The 15,982-nt window shown below is 39.7% G+C and overlaps 1 protein-coding gene across 4 annotated transcripts in view; it reads right to left on the bottom strand.

Moving 5' to 3' along the window:
• The window catches only part of HIBCH (3-hydroxyisobutyryl-CoA hydrolase), a 126,653-nt gene extending 119,932 nt beyond the window's left edge, over nucleotides 1-6,721 (bottom strand). Inside the window, exons 1-2 of one of the 4 annotated variants that reach the window (XM_058300498.2) lie at nucleotides 6,545-6,712; nucleotides 1,384-1,483 (exon numbers count right to left, since the gene is read on the bottom strand). Coding sequence is in view for 2 of the 4 variants with exons in the window: in XM_004452546.5 (XP_004452603.2) it covers nucleotides 6,545-6,579 (35 nt within the window). In the remaining 2 variants the exon portion in view is untranslated. Of the gene's footprint in view, nucleotides 1-1,383; nucleotides 1,484-6,544 lie in introns of all 4 variants that reach the window. The other 3 variants (XM_004452546.5, XM_071216218.1, XM_071216217.1) reach the window with 3 other exon arrangements.
• Between the last annotated feature and the right edge of the window lie 9,261 nt (nucleotides 6,722-15,982).

Raw genomic sequence — 15,982 nt, 5'->3', positions numbered from 1 at the left:
GCATGCAAGAACTCACAACGGTGGAGGATAGGGGGCACTGGGAAGAGACACAAAGAAACAAGGGCTGCTGGAAATTTCTCTATCCATCTAGATGATGGTTACAGAATTGTACAGATATGTAAAAATACAGTGAGCTATAGACTTTAGAAGAGTGCATTTAACCTATTTTATATTGTAATTCAGTAAGAAAGCAACATGGTGAAGGGTTAGTGATTGGAATGGGCATTAGCAGGGCTTCTGGTATGGGGGTACTACCCTTCTTGATCTAGGTGTCAGTGACATGGGAATATTCAGATTGTGAAACTTCATCAAATTGTAGCCTTATGCTTTGTGCTTTTTTCTAAAAGTTCCCAAGAAAGACCTTTAAGAACTGGCAGTATAGTAATATAGATGTACACAAAAATACTGGGAGCAGATGTAGCTCAAGTGGTTGAGGGCCTGCTTCCCATATATGAGGTCCTGGTTTTGATCTCCAGTACCTCCTAAACAAACAAACAAACAAAAGTACTGTACTAGAACATACTGCCCTGCACCCTAAAGAAGTTAAATTTAAGATGTATAGAGAGGTCAAGGCTGGAAGCAGTAGCCACAGCAGCCTGATAAGGACTGTCATATGTATAGATACATACACTATCTGATTGAGATTATTTGACAGGCAATAGCTTAGATGAGGTTAAAAAAAAAAAAGAAAGAGGGAAATTGACAATTGTTACTACTTGTAACCACATCTTAGATGCCTAGATTTATAAAAATATTTGTAATCCATCTTATTTTTCAGAATTTATATTACTTTCCTTTAATACCCCATTCAGGGAAGCGGACTTGGCCCAGTGGTTTGGGCATCCGTCTACCACATGGGAGGTCCGCGGGTGGCAGTGCTGATGCACACAAGGAGGGCCATGCCACGCAGGGGTGTCCCCCGTGTAGGGGAGCCCCACGTGCAAGGAGGGCGCCCCGTAAGGAGCCGCCCAGGGCAAAAGAAAGTGCAGCCTGCCCAGGAATGGTGCCCCACACATGGAGAGCTGACACAGCAAGATGACGCAACAAAAAGAAACACAGATTCCCGTGCCGCTGACAACAGAAGCGGATAAAAGAAGAACACAGCAAACAGACACAGAAAACAGACAACTGGGCGGGGGGGGCGGGGGGAGGGAGAGAAATAAATAAATCTAAAAGAAAAAAAAATACCCCATTCAAATTAAATGATACTACAAAAAAAGGAAACATTAAAAATCTGTTTTAAATCACTTTAAGTCACACTTCCAATTCCTGTTCTAGCATTGTTTTGACTCTGTCTTAGCTCCTTGTGAGATTCAATATAATCACATTGCTTCATTTTGCTCCAATTCATACTAAGCTGTACTTAAATTCTGATACATTTACCTTTTATATCTCAAAAATTTACTTGAAGTAGTCAGTCACCAAGTAATTCTTCATTTTTCACAGCTTTCTCTTTCTTTTTTATTGGCTCCAAAACTGTCATCTGGTAGAGAGAAAGAGGGACTGCACATTCCAGCTCAACAGGCTCATTTCCTAATTATCAGGCTTATTTTCTTCAAGTGATGGTCAACTTGGCTTCTTGGAAGAGTTGGTCTCAAAATGTGGTCTCTGGACCAGCAGAACCAAGTAACTTGTTAGAAATACAAATTTCCTGTGCCACCTCAGACCTACTGAATCAGAAATTCTGGGGATGGAACACAGGAGTCTATATTTTAACAACCCTCCAGTAGTAAATTGACACACACTAAAATGTAATGATCTTAGAATGATCAAAATCTTTGTTAAGGAACTTTTTGCATTTATCCAATAAACCAAACATGGACTTACAAAATTAGACAACTTATCATTAAACTGTTTAAGCAAGAGGGTGATATAATAAAATTGTAATGAGATTATTACACCAGAAGTAAGCAAGGGAGTATGTGAAATAGAGAAAAAAATCAAGTCTAGGAGGTCAGTAATCCAGGCATGAGCTGATGAAGAACAGAAGTAGTGGAAGTAGAAACTAATTATTTATTGAGAGTTTTGAAATAAACAGCAGGAAAGAAAAAGAATTATAAGAAAATGATTCAAGATTTCAAACCAGGATAGCAAGGAGAATATAGGTTCTGAAAAAGTTGGGAGGGAAACTAGCTGGTTTCTAAGATGAAGCATGAGTTCAATTTTTAATTTCTTGAATTTGTAGTGACACATTGCTGACATTCAACAGCAAATGGAGAAGAGATTTGAGCATGAAAGAAAAGTGAGGACTAAAGATACGTCAGTAAGTTATATGCATAGACAATCACTGAGGCATGAGAATCTCTCAGCTCTCTTTAAGGAATAAGTGAGAAAGACGGGGTTGAAAGCCAGTGACCTGAAGGCTGCCTGAGTCTGCAAATGTTTTGTTTGGTCAGCACAGTGTTTTAAAACTGTCAACATTTAAAAATCTAGAGATTTCAAATAGGTATATAGATAGATAAAGAAATGTATTAGTCAGCCAAAGGGGTGCTGATGCAAAATACCAGAAACTGGTTGGGTTTTTTGTTTATTTTAAAGATTTATTTTTTATTTATTTCTCTCCCCTCCCCCCCCCCAATGTCTGCTCTGTGTCCACCCGCTGCACGTTCCTCCATGTCCACCTGTATTCTTGTCAGCTGCACCAGGAATCTGTGTCTCATTTTTGTTGCATCATCTTGCTGCGCCAGCTCTCCATGTGTGCGGTGCCAGTCCTAGGGAGGCTGTGATTTTTTCACACGGGGCGGCTCACCTTATGGGGCACGCTCCTTCCACATGGGACTCCCCTATGGGGGGACACCCCTGCGTGGCGCAGCACTCCTTGCACACATCAGCACTGCGCGTAGGCCAGCTCACCACACAGGTCAGGAGGCCCTGGGTTTGAACCCTGGACCTCCCATGTGGTAGGCGGATGCCCCATAAGTTGGGTCAAATCCGCTTCCCTGGTTGGGTTTTATAAAGGGTATTTACTTGGGGTAGGAGCTTACAGATACAGGCCATAAAGAAAAAGTCACTTCCCTCACTAAAGTCTATTTTCATGAGTTGGAACAAGATGGCTGCAGATGTCTGTGAGGGTTGAGGCTTCCTAGGTTCCTCTGGGCTCAGCTCCTCTGTTTTCTCCACAAGGTCAGCTGTGGAGTATGAGGCTCTCTAGGCTTTGCCTTTCTCCACAAGGTCAGCTGTAGACTATCTGTCTCTCTCCCTGAGGCTCCAGCTTAAGACTTCAGCATCAAACTTCAACATTAAAACTTCCACATTAAAAGCCCCAACTCTGTCCTTTGCCTTGTCTTGTATCTGTGAGTCCCCACCCACCAAGGAGTGAGGACTCAACACCCTAATGACTGGCCCTATCAAAGCCCTAATCATAACTCAGTCACGCCCAGGTACAGACCAGTTTACAAACATAATCCAATATCTATTTTTGGAATTCATAGCCATATCAAACTGCTACAAAAGATTTCACCTATAATGCAGTTTTCAGGCTTTTCCAGAAAAATTGGTAGTTTTGAAAACTATGGGTCTATGTTCTATTACAGCAACAATGGCCTAGGGATTAGAAACTGCCTCCTTTTGACACAGCTCACTCACAGTTCCCTAGTCCCCACTGTTGCCAGAGAGCCAGCATTACTCAATGCTTTTCTCTAGTCCCTGCAAGTATTTAGGTCAGTGTGTTCTAGCATAGAGAAAACAGAACAGAGAATCAAAGATTGAGCTTGTTGTGTTTTGTTTTGTTTTAGGAGGTACCAGGGATTGAACCCAGGACCTCATACATGTGAAGGATACGCTCAACCACTGAGCTACACCCAATCCAAAGATTGAGTCTTATTTTTTTTTAAGATTTATTATTTATTTCTCTCCCCATACCCCCTCCTTACCCAGCCCCCCAGTTGTCTGCTCTCTGTGTCCATTCGCTGCGTGTTCTTCTGTGACCGCTTCTATCCTTATCAGCGGCACCAGGAATATGTGTTTCTTTTTGTTGTGTCATCTTGCTGTGTCAGCTCTCCATGTGTGCAGCGCCATTCTTAGGCAGGCTGCACTTTCTTTTGCACTGGGCAGCTCTCCTTATGGGGTGCACTCCTTGTGCGTGGGGCTCCCCTATGCGGGGGACACCCCTGCGTGGCAGGGCACTCCTTGCACACATCAGCACTGCACAGGGGCCAGCTCCACACGGGTCAGGGAGGCCTGGGGTTTGAACCACGGACCTCCCACGTGGTAGGCAGACGCCCTATCCATTGGGCCAAGTCCACTTCCCAAGATTGAGTCTTTATGAACACTTAGGATCAAGTGGAAGTAAAAGAAACAGAAAAGCAGCAGCCCAAAAAGCAAGAAGCAAAACAACAGAGTTCAGCTGTAGAACAAATAAGAAGAATGACTACTACTAAAAACTAAAAGATCAACTTCTTGAAGGTTGATCTTGAAGAGTGTCTCTCCCTGACCCACTCCTCCCTACCTAAATTAGGTCCTACTCAATTCAGTTCTCTCATAACTGTACTTTTCCTTTAAGGCACTTATCAGTGCTGGTAACTATAAATATTACTTTCACTTAAATGTGTTTCATATCTACTCTCCTTTCAGACTTTAAGGTTCCATAAGATACAACAAGAACATCAAACAACCCAGGTTAGTTACAGGAAAACAGAGGTGCCTAGAACAGTGCCTCCCAGCACCTAGGACAGTGTAAGTACTGATGAATTCATGAAGTAAATTGGGGCCAAAGCTTTGAAACCTAGGCTGGGAAGTTTATTTAATTTCAAAGGCAGAAGGGAACTTTTGAGAGCTTCTGAGCAGAGGAATGACAGGCACTGAAGTACATTTTAGGAAGATTAACCTAGCAGTCATATGCATAACCTATTCAAATTGGGGAGAAAGAAAGAAAGCTCATCAATCCATTTTGTTTCTGCAAAATGGACAAGTGACAAAATTGAGAGGATTGTTCAAATTTGAATCAGGAGAAAGAGATAAGGTTTGGGAGTACTGGGAGGACTTAAATAACTTTAGGAATCTAGAAGGATGATAGGGCCAAGAGAAAGAGAAATTGAAAGTGCAGATGAGTAAGGTTTGCACATAATTTAAGGTGAAAATAGGCATTCAGATGGTGTGGATTAGCACTAAAGCTCAGGATAAATAAAAGTTAGAGGGGAAATTTTAAGAATTTTCTTCAGACAGTGAGAAGTGATTTATTTGGGAAACAAAATTTCCAAGGGCTGACGTGGCACAGGGGCAAGATAATAAGTAGGGGAGACTGGTAGTAGGAGAGCAGGACAATGTAAGGAAGTTAAGGGAGGCCGGAGTTCAAAAGGAGGGATTCCCCAATAATATCAGCCAAGACAGAGAGGCCTTTTTACCTCTCAAAAATAATCCCTGTGGCACCCTTTTCCTTTATACATTTGTGGGATGGGTTGTTGAAAACTAGACCTTAGCCTCAGGTTTCTGCTTCAGTAGACTGATACCCCACTCCAGAGCAGGCCCAGAAGACAACTTTGATCAAAGTCCCAAAACTATTTCAGGTCTCACCTAATTAGTCTGCATCCTGAAATATGGGGTGACTAAAGCCATGCTGAACTGTGGGAATAAAATTTTCCCCTATATCTTCCTAAGTTGCTTCTCAAATATTTGGTGTTTGCTCACAACTTCAAAAAGGCAGCAACAATGATTATATATACTAGTTTTCTTAGTATTTATTAAGTCTTTCTTCAGGGACAACTAATTTAAGGTATTAAAAACAACAAAAAGCACTCTTGATTCATATGACAACCTATTTTACTGAGAAACAAGTATGTGGACACAATGTTGAACAAACTAGACACCTTCCCGTAAAGTAGTAACTATCCTTCCTACCTTAAAGAAACAGGACCATCTCAACGCAATACAGAAATCAGGAATTTAAGTTGTCACGGTAATGGATGGTTTCCCCCTCAAGTGTGTACAGCTACTACTTGAAGGTGTCTGGGAACAGGCAATAGACTTCAGGAATGACACAGTCTAACTTCCTATGATTGCTACCAGATTTCTTCTGGAGAACTCAAGCCGCACCGTGTACCGCTTTTAAAAATTAAACAATGTCTGTACGCATACTCCATCAAGCCACATTAATTGTTCCCAACACTAGCCCGAAAGTTCCAACACGCCGATAACAACTGCTGGAGCCACCTGATAACGCTGAACAATAAGGTCACATCGGGGAACACGCCCGCAGGTGCAACAAATCAGCGCAGCACGTGTCCTTGTTAGAGGCAAACAAGCCACAAGACCCGTTCCTCCAGGTTGAATTTCTCGTGTCCCCAAACCATGCTCAGTTTTTAAGAAAGGAAAAACACGGGGAAAAGTCGTGCGGCTGGGTAATTGCCAGAGGGGCAGAAAACGAAGGTACTGCGGCAAAGAAAGTTGCTGGAGTGAGTAATAGCGAGTCACGGAGATCCGCCAGAGGCGGCGCGGCGCGGCGGGGCGGGGCGGGCCGGAGCCGAGACGCAGGCGCCTCAGAACTTCCAGGCCACGCAATTTGCACCCCCCGACCCTCGTCCCCCGCGGCAGGCGCTCGCTCGCTCACCTCGGTATGAGCTTCCACACCTCCGACAGCCCCATTGCCAAAACACTCAGCGAGCCTGCGGCCTCAAGTCAGGCACCGCGCAAGCACGGGGCAGAGAGGACAAGTCCTCCAAGCGGCCAGAGAGGCCCAGATGAGGTCCTTCGCTACGCGACGCCAAGGGGCGGGACCGGAAGAACCGGAGAGGAAACGCGCTGCGAGCGAAGGAAGGGTCAGAAAGTGGAGCAGAGATGAGAACAGGAAGGGGAAAAGCGTTGAGCAGACGCCGGCAGGTTGGGAGGAAAGGAGATTGCCTGGTAGGAGCTGAGGGGGAAAAGCCCAGCTGGTCTCCTAGACTTGGCCTGTCTGATTTGACTAGCAGCGATTAATATGAAAGAATCTGGAATTTGAACTTTTTAAAATTAAAAATGTAAACAATATTTTCTTTGAGAATCAAACGTGAAATATGAGTACACTGATGGAGTTTATTTCTTTCGATTTAAGATTGGGACGTTTTCTGTTTTCTTCGAAAAATCATAGGCCCCCACTCTTAATCAGTGGCAAGATTTGTCTCATTAAGAGGTGATATTTCTACATCAACAAAACTGAAAGTTATTATTAAAAAGGAAAGCATAAAAAAATTTTTTTAATGAAAGGATAGACTATACCAAATGTCATTGCTTGTACACTTTAGATAAATTATGTGGTTTATGGACAAAAAAAAAGGGCGGGTTGAAGGAAAAATACACCCAATGTAAGATATGAATTATAATTAGTAATATTTTGATGATGCTATTTCATAATTTGTTAGAAATATTTCACAACAATGCAAAGTATTGGTGGTAGAGTGAGGGATGGGAGCCCTGAGTGATGTTATGCATGTTTGTTTTTAAGTTCATAACTTTTACTATACTCTTATTGTTTGTTTGTTCACGTATGAATGATCTGCCATAAAATTTTTAAATGAAAAAAAAAAAGCATAATTGCATTCAGAAAGTAATTTACTCTTACATAAAGCCATGATTTAACTCATCTACTGGGATCCACTGAAGATTCAGAAGAGTGTTCCTGTGCATCCAGGTTCACCCACATGTCCAGCAACAAACATTTAATCACCACTAAAGTCCTGACACATTTATCAGAAGAAAGGAATTCAGTGAAGAATTTCAGGGAGAGGGAAATTAAAGGAATTATTCTTAGCTCCCAGATGATACTAAGATAATACTCTGTCAATTCTTTGATCAAAGATTACTTTTCTAACATTCATCAAATACAGTAACCAAATGTCCACTGAACAGAAGATGAACAGACCTCAGAAAAGGAACACCTGACCTGCAATTGAGCTGCAGGACATTGCCACTTGATACCACTATCATGTCACATTCAGTGTGTTCGAAAATGAACGGGTCTTCTGACTCAATATGGTTTACTGGAAAAATCATGGGCTCTCCTTTTAGAAAGCTCTAGATTCAAATTTTCTTTGTTCCCCTAGTTTCATAGGCATGCTACCTGTATCACAGAAGGACCCATGTTTAGAACGTCCCTCTGCTTGGTTTAATGTTTTGCTCTTAATTTTTGAACAAGGGGTCCCGAATTTTCATATTCCATAGGCCATGCAAATTATGTTACCAGACATGCCCCTAGCATATAATAGTTTGATGATCTTGGAAAAATTATTTAACACCTCAGAACATCAATTTTTCTCATCTGAAAATGGGGTGTACTGATGACTAAAGATTAGTGTGTTTGTAAAGATTAAATGAAATAGGTAAATTATTTAGGACCTCCCAGGTATTCAGGACCTGTGACTTCTACCACCACCCTTCACCAAACCAGCTTCCCTCTCCCCAAATTCTCAATTTCTGCTAATGGTGCCATTATTCTTCTGAAACAAGCTCTGGAAACCTTGAAGTCCTTTTTGAAACGTTTTTAACATTCTGTTACGAAGACTTTCAAACATTTAGCAAATTTAGAAGCATTTTACAGCGAATATCCATATATTGACTGCCTCAATTCCACCATAAACATTTTACCTTGCTTTATCATATATCTATCCATACCTCTATCCTATACCTATTTTATTTTTTAAATGCATTTCAAAGTAAATTACAATCAGTGTACTTCCTCCAGATATTTTAGCATGCATACTATTATTTATATTATTTAGCGTTAAATATTTGTCTACAGATATTTTTCCTTTTGAGGTAAAATTTATATACAATGAAATGTGTGTACATTTGCTGTTTAAGAAATGTATATGTTTATGTAACCGACTCCTACGGTAGTCATTGCTCAAGAAATTTCCTTCATAACATTTCCCAATCTCTGCCCTCCTTTCCCCAGAGTCAACCACTATTCTAATTTTTTTCTAGAATTTTATGTAAAATGCAGTCATATAGTATGTTCTCAGAGCTTCTTATTCATAGCAAAATGTTTTTGAGATTTGTCCATATTGTAGTGTGTATCAGTAGTTTGCTTCATTTTATTGCTAAGTAGAATTTCACTGAATATTACGTTTGATGATCCATTCTCCTACTGATGGACACCTGCACTGTGTAAAGTTTGGGGCTATTATGAATAATGCTGCTATGACTAATCTTGTATAAGCCTTTCTGTGGACATATGTTTTCTTTTCTCTTGGGTAAATATCTAGAAGCAGAATTGCTGGGTTATAGGGTAAGTCTATGATGGGTTTTGCATGAAATGGCCAGATCTTTTTCAAATGTATTAGTATTATTTTGGACTAAGAATTCTGGTTGCATACAATCCACAGAGTGATTTTTTGCAAATCATATATCTGATAAGGAATTTGTATCTAGAATATATAAAGAACTATTGCAACTTAATAGTAAGAAGACAAGCTGATTTTAAAATGGACAAAGGATTTGATTAGACAGTTCTCAAAGACATATAGGCCAATGAACACATGAAAAAGATGGACATAAGCCATCAGGGAAATACAAATCAAACCATAATGAGAGACCATTCACAACCACTAGGATGGCTAGAATCAAGAAGTCAGGTAATAATAAGTGTTAACTTGGATGTGGAGAATTTGGAACTCTTTGGTAAAAAATCTGGCAGTTCCTCGAATGGTTACACATGGAGTTATCATATGATCCAGCAATTCCACTTCTAGGTATATACCCAAGAGAAATGAAACATGTCCACACAAAAATCTGTACATGCATGTTCATAGCAGCATTATTCATAATAGCCAAAAGTAGAAGCAACCCAAATGTCTATCAGCTAGTGAATAGATCAAAAAATGTGGTATGTCCATACAATGGAATATTACCCAGCAATAAAAATAAATGAGAGAAGCGACTGTGACTCAAGCAGTTGAGCTCCTGTTTATCATATGGAGGATTGAGTTCGATCCCCAGGACCTCATAGTAAAAAAGAAAAAAGGTATCCCAGAACTGCGTGCCATGGAGGGGGAAAAAAATGAAGTACTGATGCATGCTAAAACATGGAAGAACTTAAAAACACTATGCTAAGTGAAAGAAGCCAGTCACAAAGGACCACATACTGTATGATTCCATTTATATGTATGTTCACAATAGGAAAATCTATGAGAGACTGAAAGTAGGCTAGTGGTTGTCTAGGGTTGGGGGGGGATAAGAGGAATGGGGGTGACAGCTGAGTGGTACAGGGTTTCTTTTGAGAGTAACAAAAATGTTCTCAAATGGATTGTGGTGATGGTTGCATAAATCTTTGACTATACTAAAGGCCATTGAATTGTACACCACTTTACATGAATGAATTTCATAGGATATGAATTATTTTCAATTTAAAAATTCTGGTTGTTTTTACATCCTCATCAACATTCTGTATTCTAGTCTTGTTCATTTTAGCCATGCTCATATGTATGTAGTGTTATCTCTGTGGCTTTAATTTGCATCATTCTGGTGTCTCATGAAGTTGCGTGCTTTTTAAAAAGCTTATCATTTTTGTAAATGTTCAAATTTCTTGCTCATTTTTTAATTGCGTTGTCTTTTTATTACTACTTGATATAGTAATTATCTTTTGCTGTTATAAATTACCCCAAAACTTAGTTTTAAACATCAACACTTATTATCTATCGCTGATTCTGAAGCTCAATAATCATGAAGAGTCTTAGCTAGGTGGTTCTAGCTCAGGGGTGAGGCTGTAAGTCAAGCTGTCAGCTATGACTGCAGTCAGCTTAGGGCTCAACTGAGGCTAGAGGGTCTGCTTCCAAACTCAATCTCGTGATAGTTGGCGGGCCTCAGCTCCTCACTAAGTGGGCCTCTCCATAGGGCTGCTCATGACTGCCTCTGGCTTCCCCCAAAGAGTGATCAGAGAGAGAAAACCACCATGATAGAAGCAACAGTATATTTTGTAGCTTACTCTTGGATATGACATACCATCACTTCTGTCTTTTCCACTTGGTCACACAGACCAACCGTGTATATGGTCTGAGAGGGAACTACCAAAGGGTATGAATATAGGAAGAGAGAATCACTGAGGGTCATTTTGGAAGCTGAATGCCACACTTGAATTTTTTTTCTCTTTATGGCTAATCAGGCACCATCATACCAATTATGTCTTTGAAACATCTCTCAGATTCACCCTACCTCTATGGAAGCACATAGTAGGGCCACTTGTCACCGTCTAAGATATAGTGAAGACTTCCCAGAAGAAGTGACTGTTTTGAACATAGAGAATCTCTGCATAAATGGAGCATTACATAACTTTGACATGATTAGACTTGAATAGTACCGTTTTGAAGCAGCGCCAGTTGTTCAGAGGGTAGGACATCTAATTCCCACACTCTGCCTTTTATCATTTCTGCACCTTCGTACCAACCTGACTTGCAAGATGCTTTGATTTGCCCTGGCTTGTCTGATCCCAACCCTACTTCATGACATCTCACAATATCACTTTAAAAAGAGTTACTTATTTACTTATTTATTTTGCTTTTCTCACATTTGCTAACTGCCCAGTCTCTGTTTCTCAATTTCTGAACTCAGAGAGGAATCTGATTAGCCTAATTTACCCTTATGAGCTATGCATAGGTCATTGTGGAACAAGAGGCCAAGGGATTTTTTTTAAAAAGACTATTAAAATAAAATTAAAAGAAAAAAAAAAAAAGGCCAAGGGATTAAACACCTGAAGAGTGGGGTGTTCATAGCTTCCAAGGGTATGTTGGTTTGGCTGGCAGTGATGGCTTACTTCTCAGGCCATCAACCACCAGTGAAACCCAGAGTATTGATTCAAATAACAGCTGATAAAGAGTAAAGAGGGGAGAGTTAATAAGATAGAAGATTTTTAAAACGATGATTTCTGTAAAAAAAAAAAAAAGTATGTGTGTGTATATGTACAGGAACAGTCTAGAGAAATCTATACCCAAATGTTGATAGTAATTATCTTTAGGTGGTAGTGGAAATATGGGTGCCTCACTTCCCTATAATTATTTATATTTTCTACTGTTTTGGTTGAGAATAGATAGTTGTTTTGTAACATTTTTAAAAAATGTTTTTAAATGAAATAAGGGAGCATTAGATAAATGCTGCCATTTAAAAAAAAAAAAAAGGGTAGTTTCCTAAATACCTTTGGACAACTTTTGCTTTACCACATGCACTGGGTATACAGTGAGTTGCCACCAGGTGGTCAATATATCACATCAAAGATTAAAAGGGGGAAGTGGATGTGGCTCAAGCGATTGTGCCCCTTCCCAGGTTCGGTTCCTGATGCCTCCTAAAGAAGACAAGCAAGCCAGCAAGCTGATGTGGCACACCATGCTGTCGCAACAAGATGACACAAAAAGAGACACATGGAGGAAAATATGAGCGACAGAACAAAGCAGGGAATGGAGGTGGCTCAAGCAATTAGGTGCCTCCCTCCCACATGGGAGGTCCTGTTTTCAATTCACAGTACGTCCTAAAAGGAAGACGAACAGACACAGCTAGTGCAAAACAACAAGGGGGTGATGAGAAATATTTGAATAAAATAAATCTTTAAAAAAAAAAAGATTAAAAGGCCTACCTTTTTCCATTAGGTACTCTCTCCATATCATATTTTTTAGGAAAAAAAAACTTTGGTACAATGCTGATTTTGCTATATTAGATACAAAATTGTATACCTAACAATTAAAACAAAAATGCATACATAACATTTACATATTCAATATAAGACATAACACTGACATTGTAAAGACTTTTTACTGTATTTTCAAAGAAAATAGCTTTAATAGATAAAAAACCAAGTGCATAAACTGTAAATTTCTAAATATTTAGGGAAATATGCTAATATAAAGAATTTTGAGGACATTGATGCATAAACTATATATTAGGAAAAATAGAGTGTAATTAGCAAAAAATGATGAACTTCATCATTTTCATAGGCCAAGTACTACCCATATGTTGGTGTATTTAATTAAATTTCACATTGAAAATTTAACCTAATAACAATAGTAGACAGACAAACTCCAAAATCCCTGTACTTTGCAGGCAGTTTATATTTTATATCTCAACTGTAAACAAGCTGGGTGAAAACCAAATTGTCTTCATTATTTTAAAATAAGCATATTATGTAGATAAAGTCTTGAGGACCTCAATGTCACAATAAATATTACCACTAAAATGTCCCCAAATAAAATGAATAAATGAGTAAACTGTCCTGTCCTACCAAATTTGGTAAATTGAGTCAAAAATTTCATGATATATACTAAGTCTTACAGAAAACATTGTAAGCAGGAAGTTCCTTTGTAATCATTATGGCATTTAAACTCTTCTGGGTTACCCCAGAATTATGTACATGTATGCAAATATATCAATAATAATATATAAGTATGAAATTTTTAAAAGAATTCATATACTTCCCTCTGGTGAACATTAGATACCTTAATGTTTGATATTTATTTTGTGGAGGAAAAATAAAATCAGTGAGTGTTGAAAGAATATATATTTCTATTCATATGGGAAAACATTTAATCCTTTTCAGCCATTCATTGTTCTGGCATTTAGTTGGCTAAGGTTTTCTACTATTCTTAATTCTATATTCTCTTTCCCTATGGAAGATAGAGAAAAGGAAAGAGAAAATTGTAAATATTGGTATTTTGTGCATCTACTATGCTCAGAAACCCTCCTTTTTTTTTTTTAAATGAAACTGTCCTTTTTTTTTAAGATACATAGATCACAAAAAATGTTACAATAAAAAATATGAGGTTCCCACATCCCCCACCTCCCACCCCTCACCCCCCAACTCCTCCCACATCAACAACCTCTTTCATCATTGTGGCACATTCATTGCATTTGGTGAATACATTTTGGAGCACTGCTGTCCCGCATGGATATAGTTTACATTGTAGTTTACACTCTCCCCCAGTACATTCAGTGAGTTATGGCAGGATATATAATGTCCAGCAACTGTCCCTGCAATATCATTTAGGACAACTCTTAAGTTCTGAAAAATGCCCCCACATCTCATCTCTTCTTCCCTCTCCCTGCCCTCAGGAACTACCATGACCACTTTCTCCAGATCAATGCTACAGTTGCTTCCATTGCTAGTCACAATAGTTCCATAGTAGAATACCAGTAAGTTCACTCTAATCCATATTTTATTCCTCCATCCTGTGGAGCCTGGGTTGGTGATGTCCACACCACCTCTGTCGAGAGGGGGCTTACATCCCACAAGGTTGATGGATGCAATTCTCCTGCTTGGAGTTGTAGGCACTCTCAGAAACCCTACTTCAAAACACCTGCCTCCAAATCCTAAATTAAAAAAGAAAAACTACTAATCCCACAGACCATATTGGTAAAATTGAAATATGTTTATAATTTCTGCCTATATTTAGGAACAAAACAGTCACCTAGAGCAAAAGACTGCTGAAGCTATCGCCAAAGTTGGAAGCAACCCAAGTGTCCATCAACATGAATGGATAAGCAAAATGCGCTATATACATACAGTGGAATATTACTGAGCTGTAGGAAAGAATGAAGTATTGACACACAAGACAACATGGATGAATCTTGAAGACCTTATGCTGAGTGAAGTAAGCAAGTCTCTAAAGGACAAATTTGGCATGACCTCACTGGCATGACCTAAGCATATTAAGTAGACTCACAGAGCTAGAGTCTGGAAGATAGATTATTAAGAGACAGAAAGAGAGTAGAGTGTAATGGGCTTATGTCAATATGGGCAAAACCCATGACAAGGTGGAAGGGGGTGGTTGGGTAGTGAATGGGGGTGATGGTAGTGCAAGGACGTGAGTGGGGTTGACAGTGCTGGAATGTGAGGATGTGCATGGTGGGGGGGATTGGGTCAGACTACCCATGAAACTGAGAGGAGAGCTGGAGGAAGAAACAGGTGAACTCTGGGAATTTATAGGTCTGTGGTTGAAACTACAATGGTGGAAATGTCCCTTTAGCAAATATGGCAGGGATGGGTCACTGGTACACGGTGTTGGTGGTGGGGGGATATGTGGCAAAGAGTGCACCTTGGATGTGCTTCAGTGGAATTTGAATGTGTTCATCTTGTCATTGGATGTTATCTCCATGGGTGGAAACCCACACAGTAAACAAGAAAATATTTAACTCCCATCCTGGGGAGTCCTGCTACATTCTCAAAGAGAGGGGCAAGGATCTCTTGAGTACATAGGCAATGCCCAATAAAAGAAAACACATCAGTGTATCAAACCCTCAATATTAATGCATGTAACTATGAACCTTATTCTCCAAAAATTGAAACTTAGTGTTTGCCATAAGTTCCAAGGGGAGGGGAAGGGAAGAGTGAGTGGAACATGGGGCATTTGGAGGGCATTGGGATTGTTCTGCATGATCTTTCATTGCAGACCATTGTGCATTTTGTCAGAACCTATAAAGGTGTGCAGTTTAGAGTGTAAACCATAATGTAAACCACTGACCATGGTTGGTAGCAATGCTTTGATATTTGTTTACCAATCGTAACGAATGTAAATACTCATGAGGATGTTATTGGTAGGGGAGTATGTGGGGGGAGGGGGTATATGAGAATGTCCTATATTTTCTATGCGACTTTTCTATAATCTAAATCTTCTTGGAAAATAAAATAAAATAAAAATAATACACTAGGGGAACATACAGAAGAAATTGTCAATATACATAAAAGAAAACAGACCTTACTTAGGGTGATGAAAGCACAATGCAAAATCGGCACCCCCATTAGTGGGCCTTACTTGAAATATATGATAACCTATCTCCCCAATGTATCAGAGTTAGACTCATTTATAATTTTCCTACACGTGGTTCATCTGCCCCTTTTATTTGAGCCTATAATTAGCTCTATACTTTTAAAATATATGTCCCAGAGACTTAAATCTTCCAGCTGTTCCTATGCCAGTTGAGTCCCAAGTCTCGGCAGAGTTGCAGCCAAAACCTGCTCTGCAGTTCACTGGACTCAAACGGGACAACTAACAAAAGGATGATGGATAACACCCATCCCCCCAAAACAGAATATCTA

The sequence above is a fragment of the Dasypus novemcinctus genome, chromosome 7 (assembly GCF_030445035.2).
Source record: "Dasypus novemcinctus isolate mDasNov1 chromosome 7, mDasNov1.1.hap2, whole genome shotgun sequence".
NCBI lineage: Eukaryota > Metazoa > Chordata > Mammalia > Cingulata > Dasypodidae > Dasypus > Dasypus novemcinctus.
The sequence above is the reverse complement of the archived record's forward strand: the minus strand, read 5'-3'. Positions and strand labels throughout refer to the sequence as shown.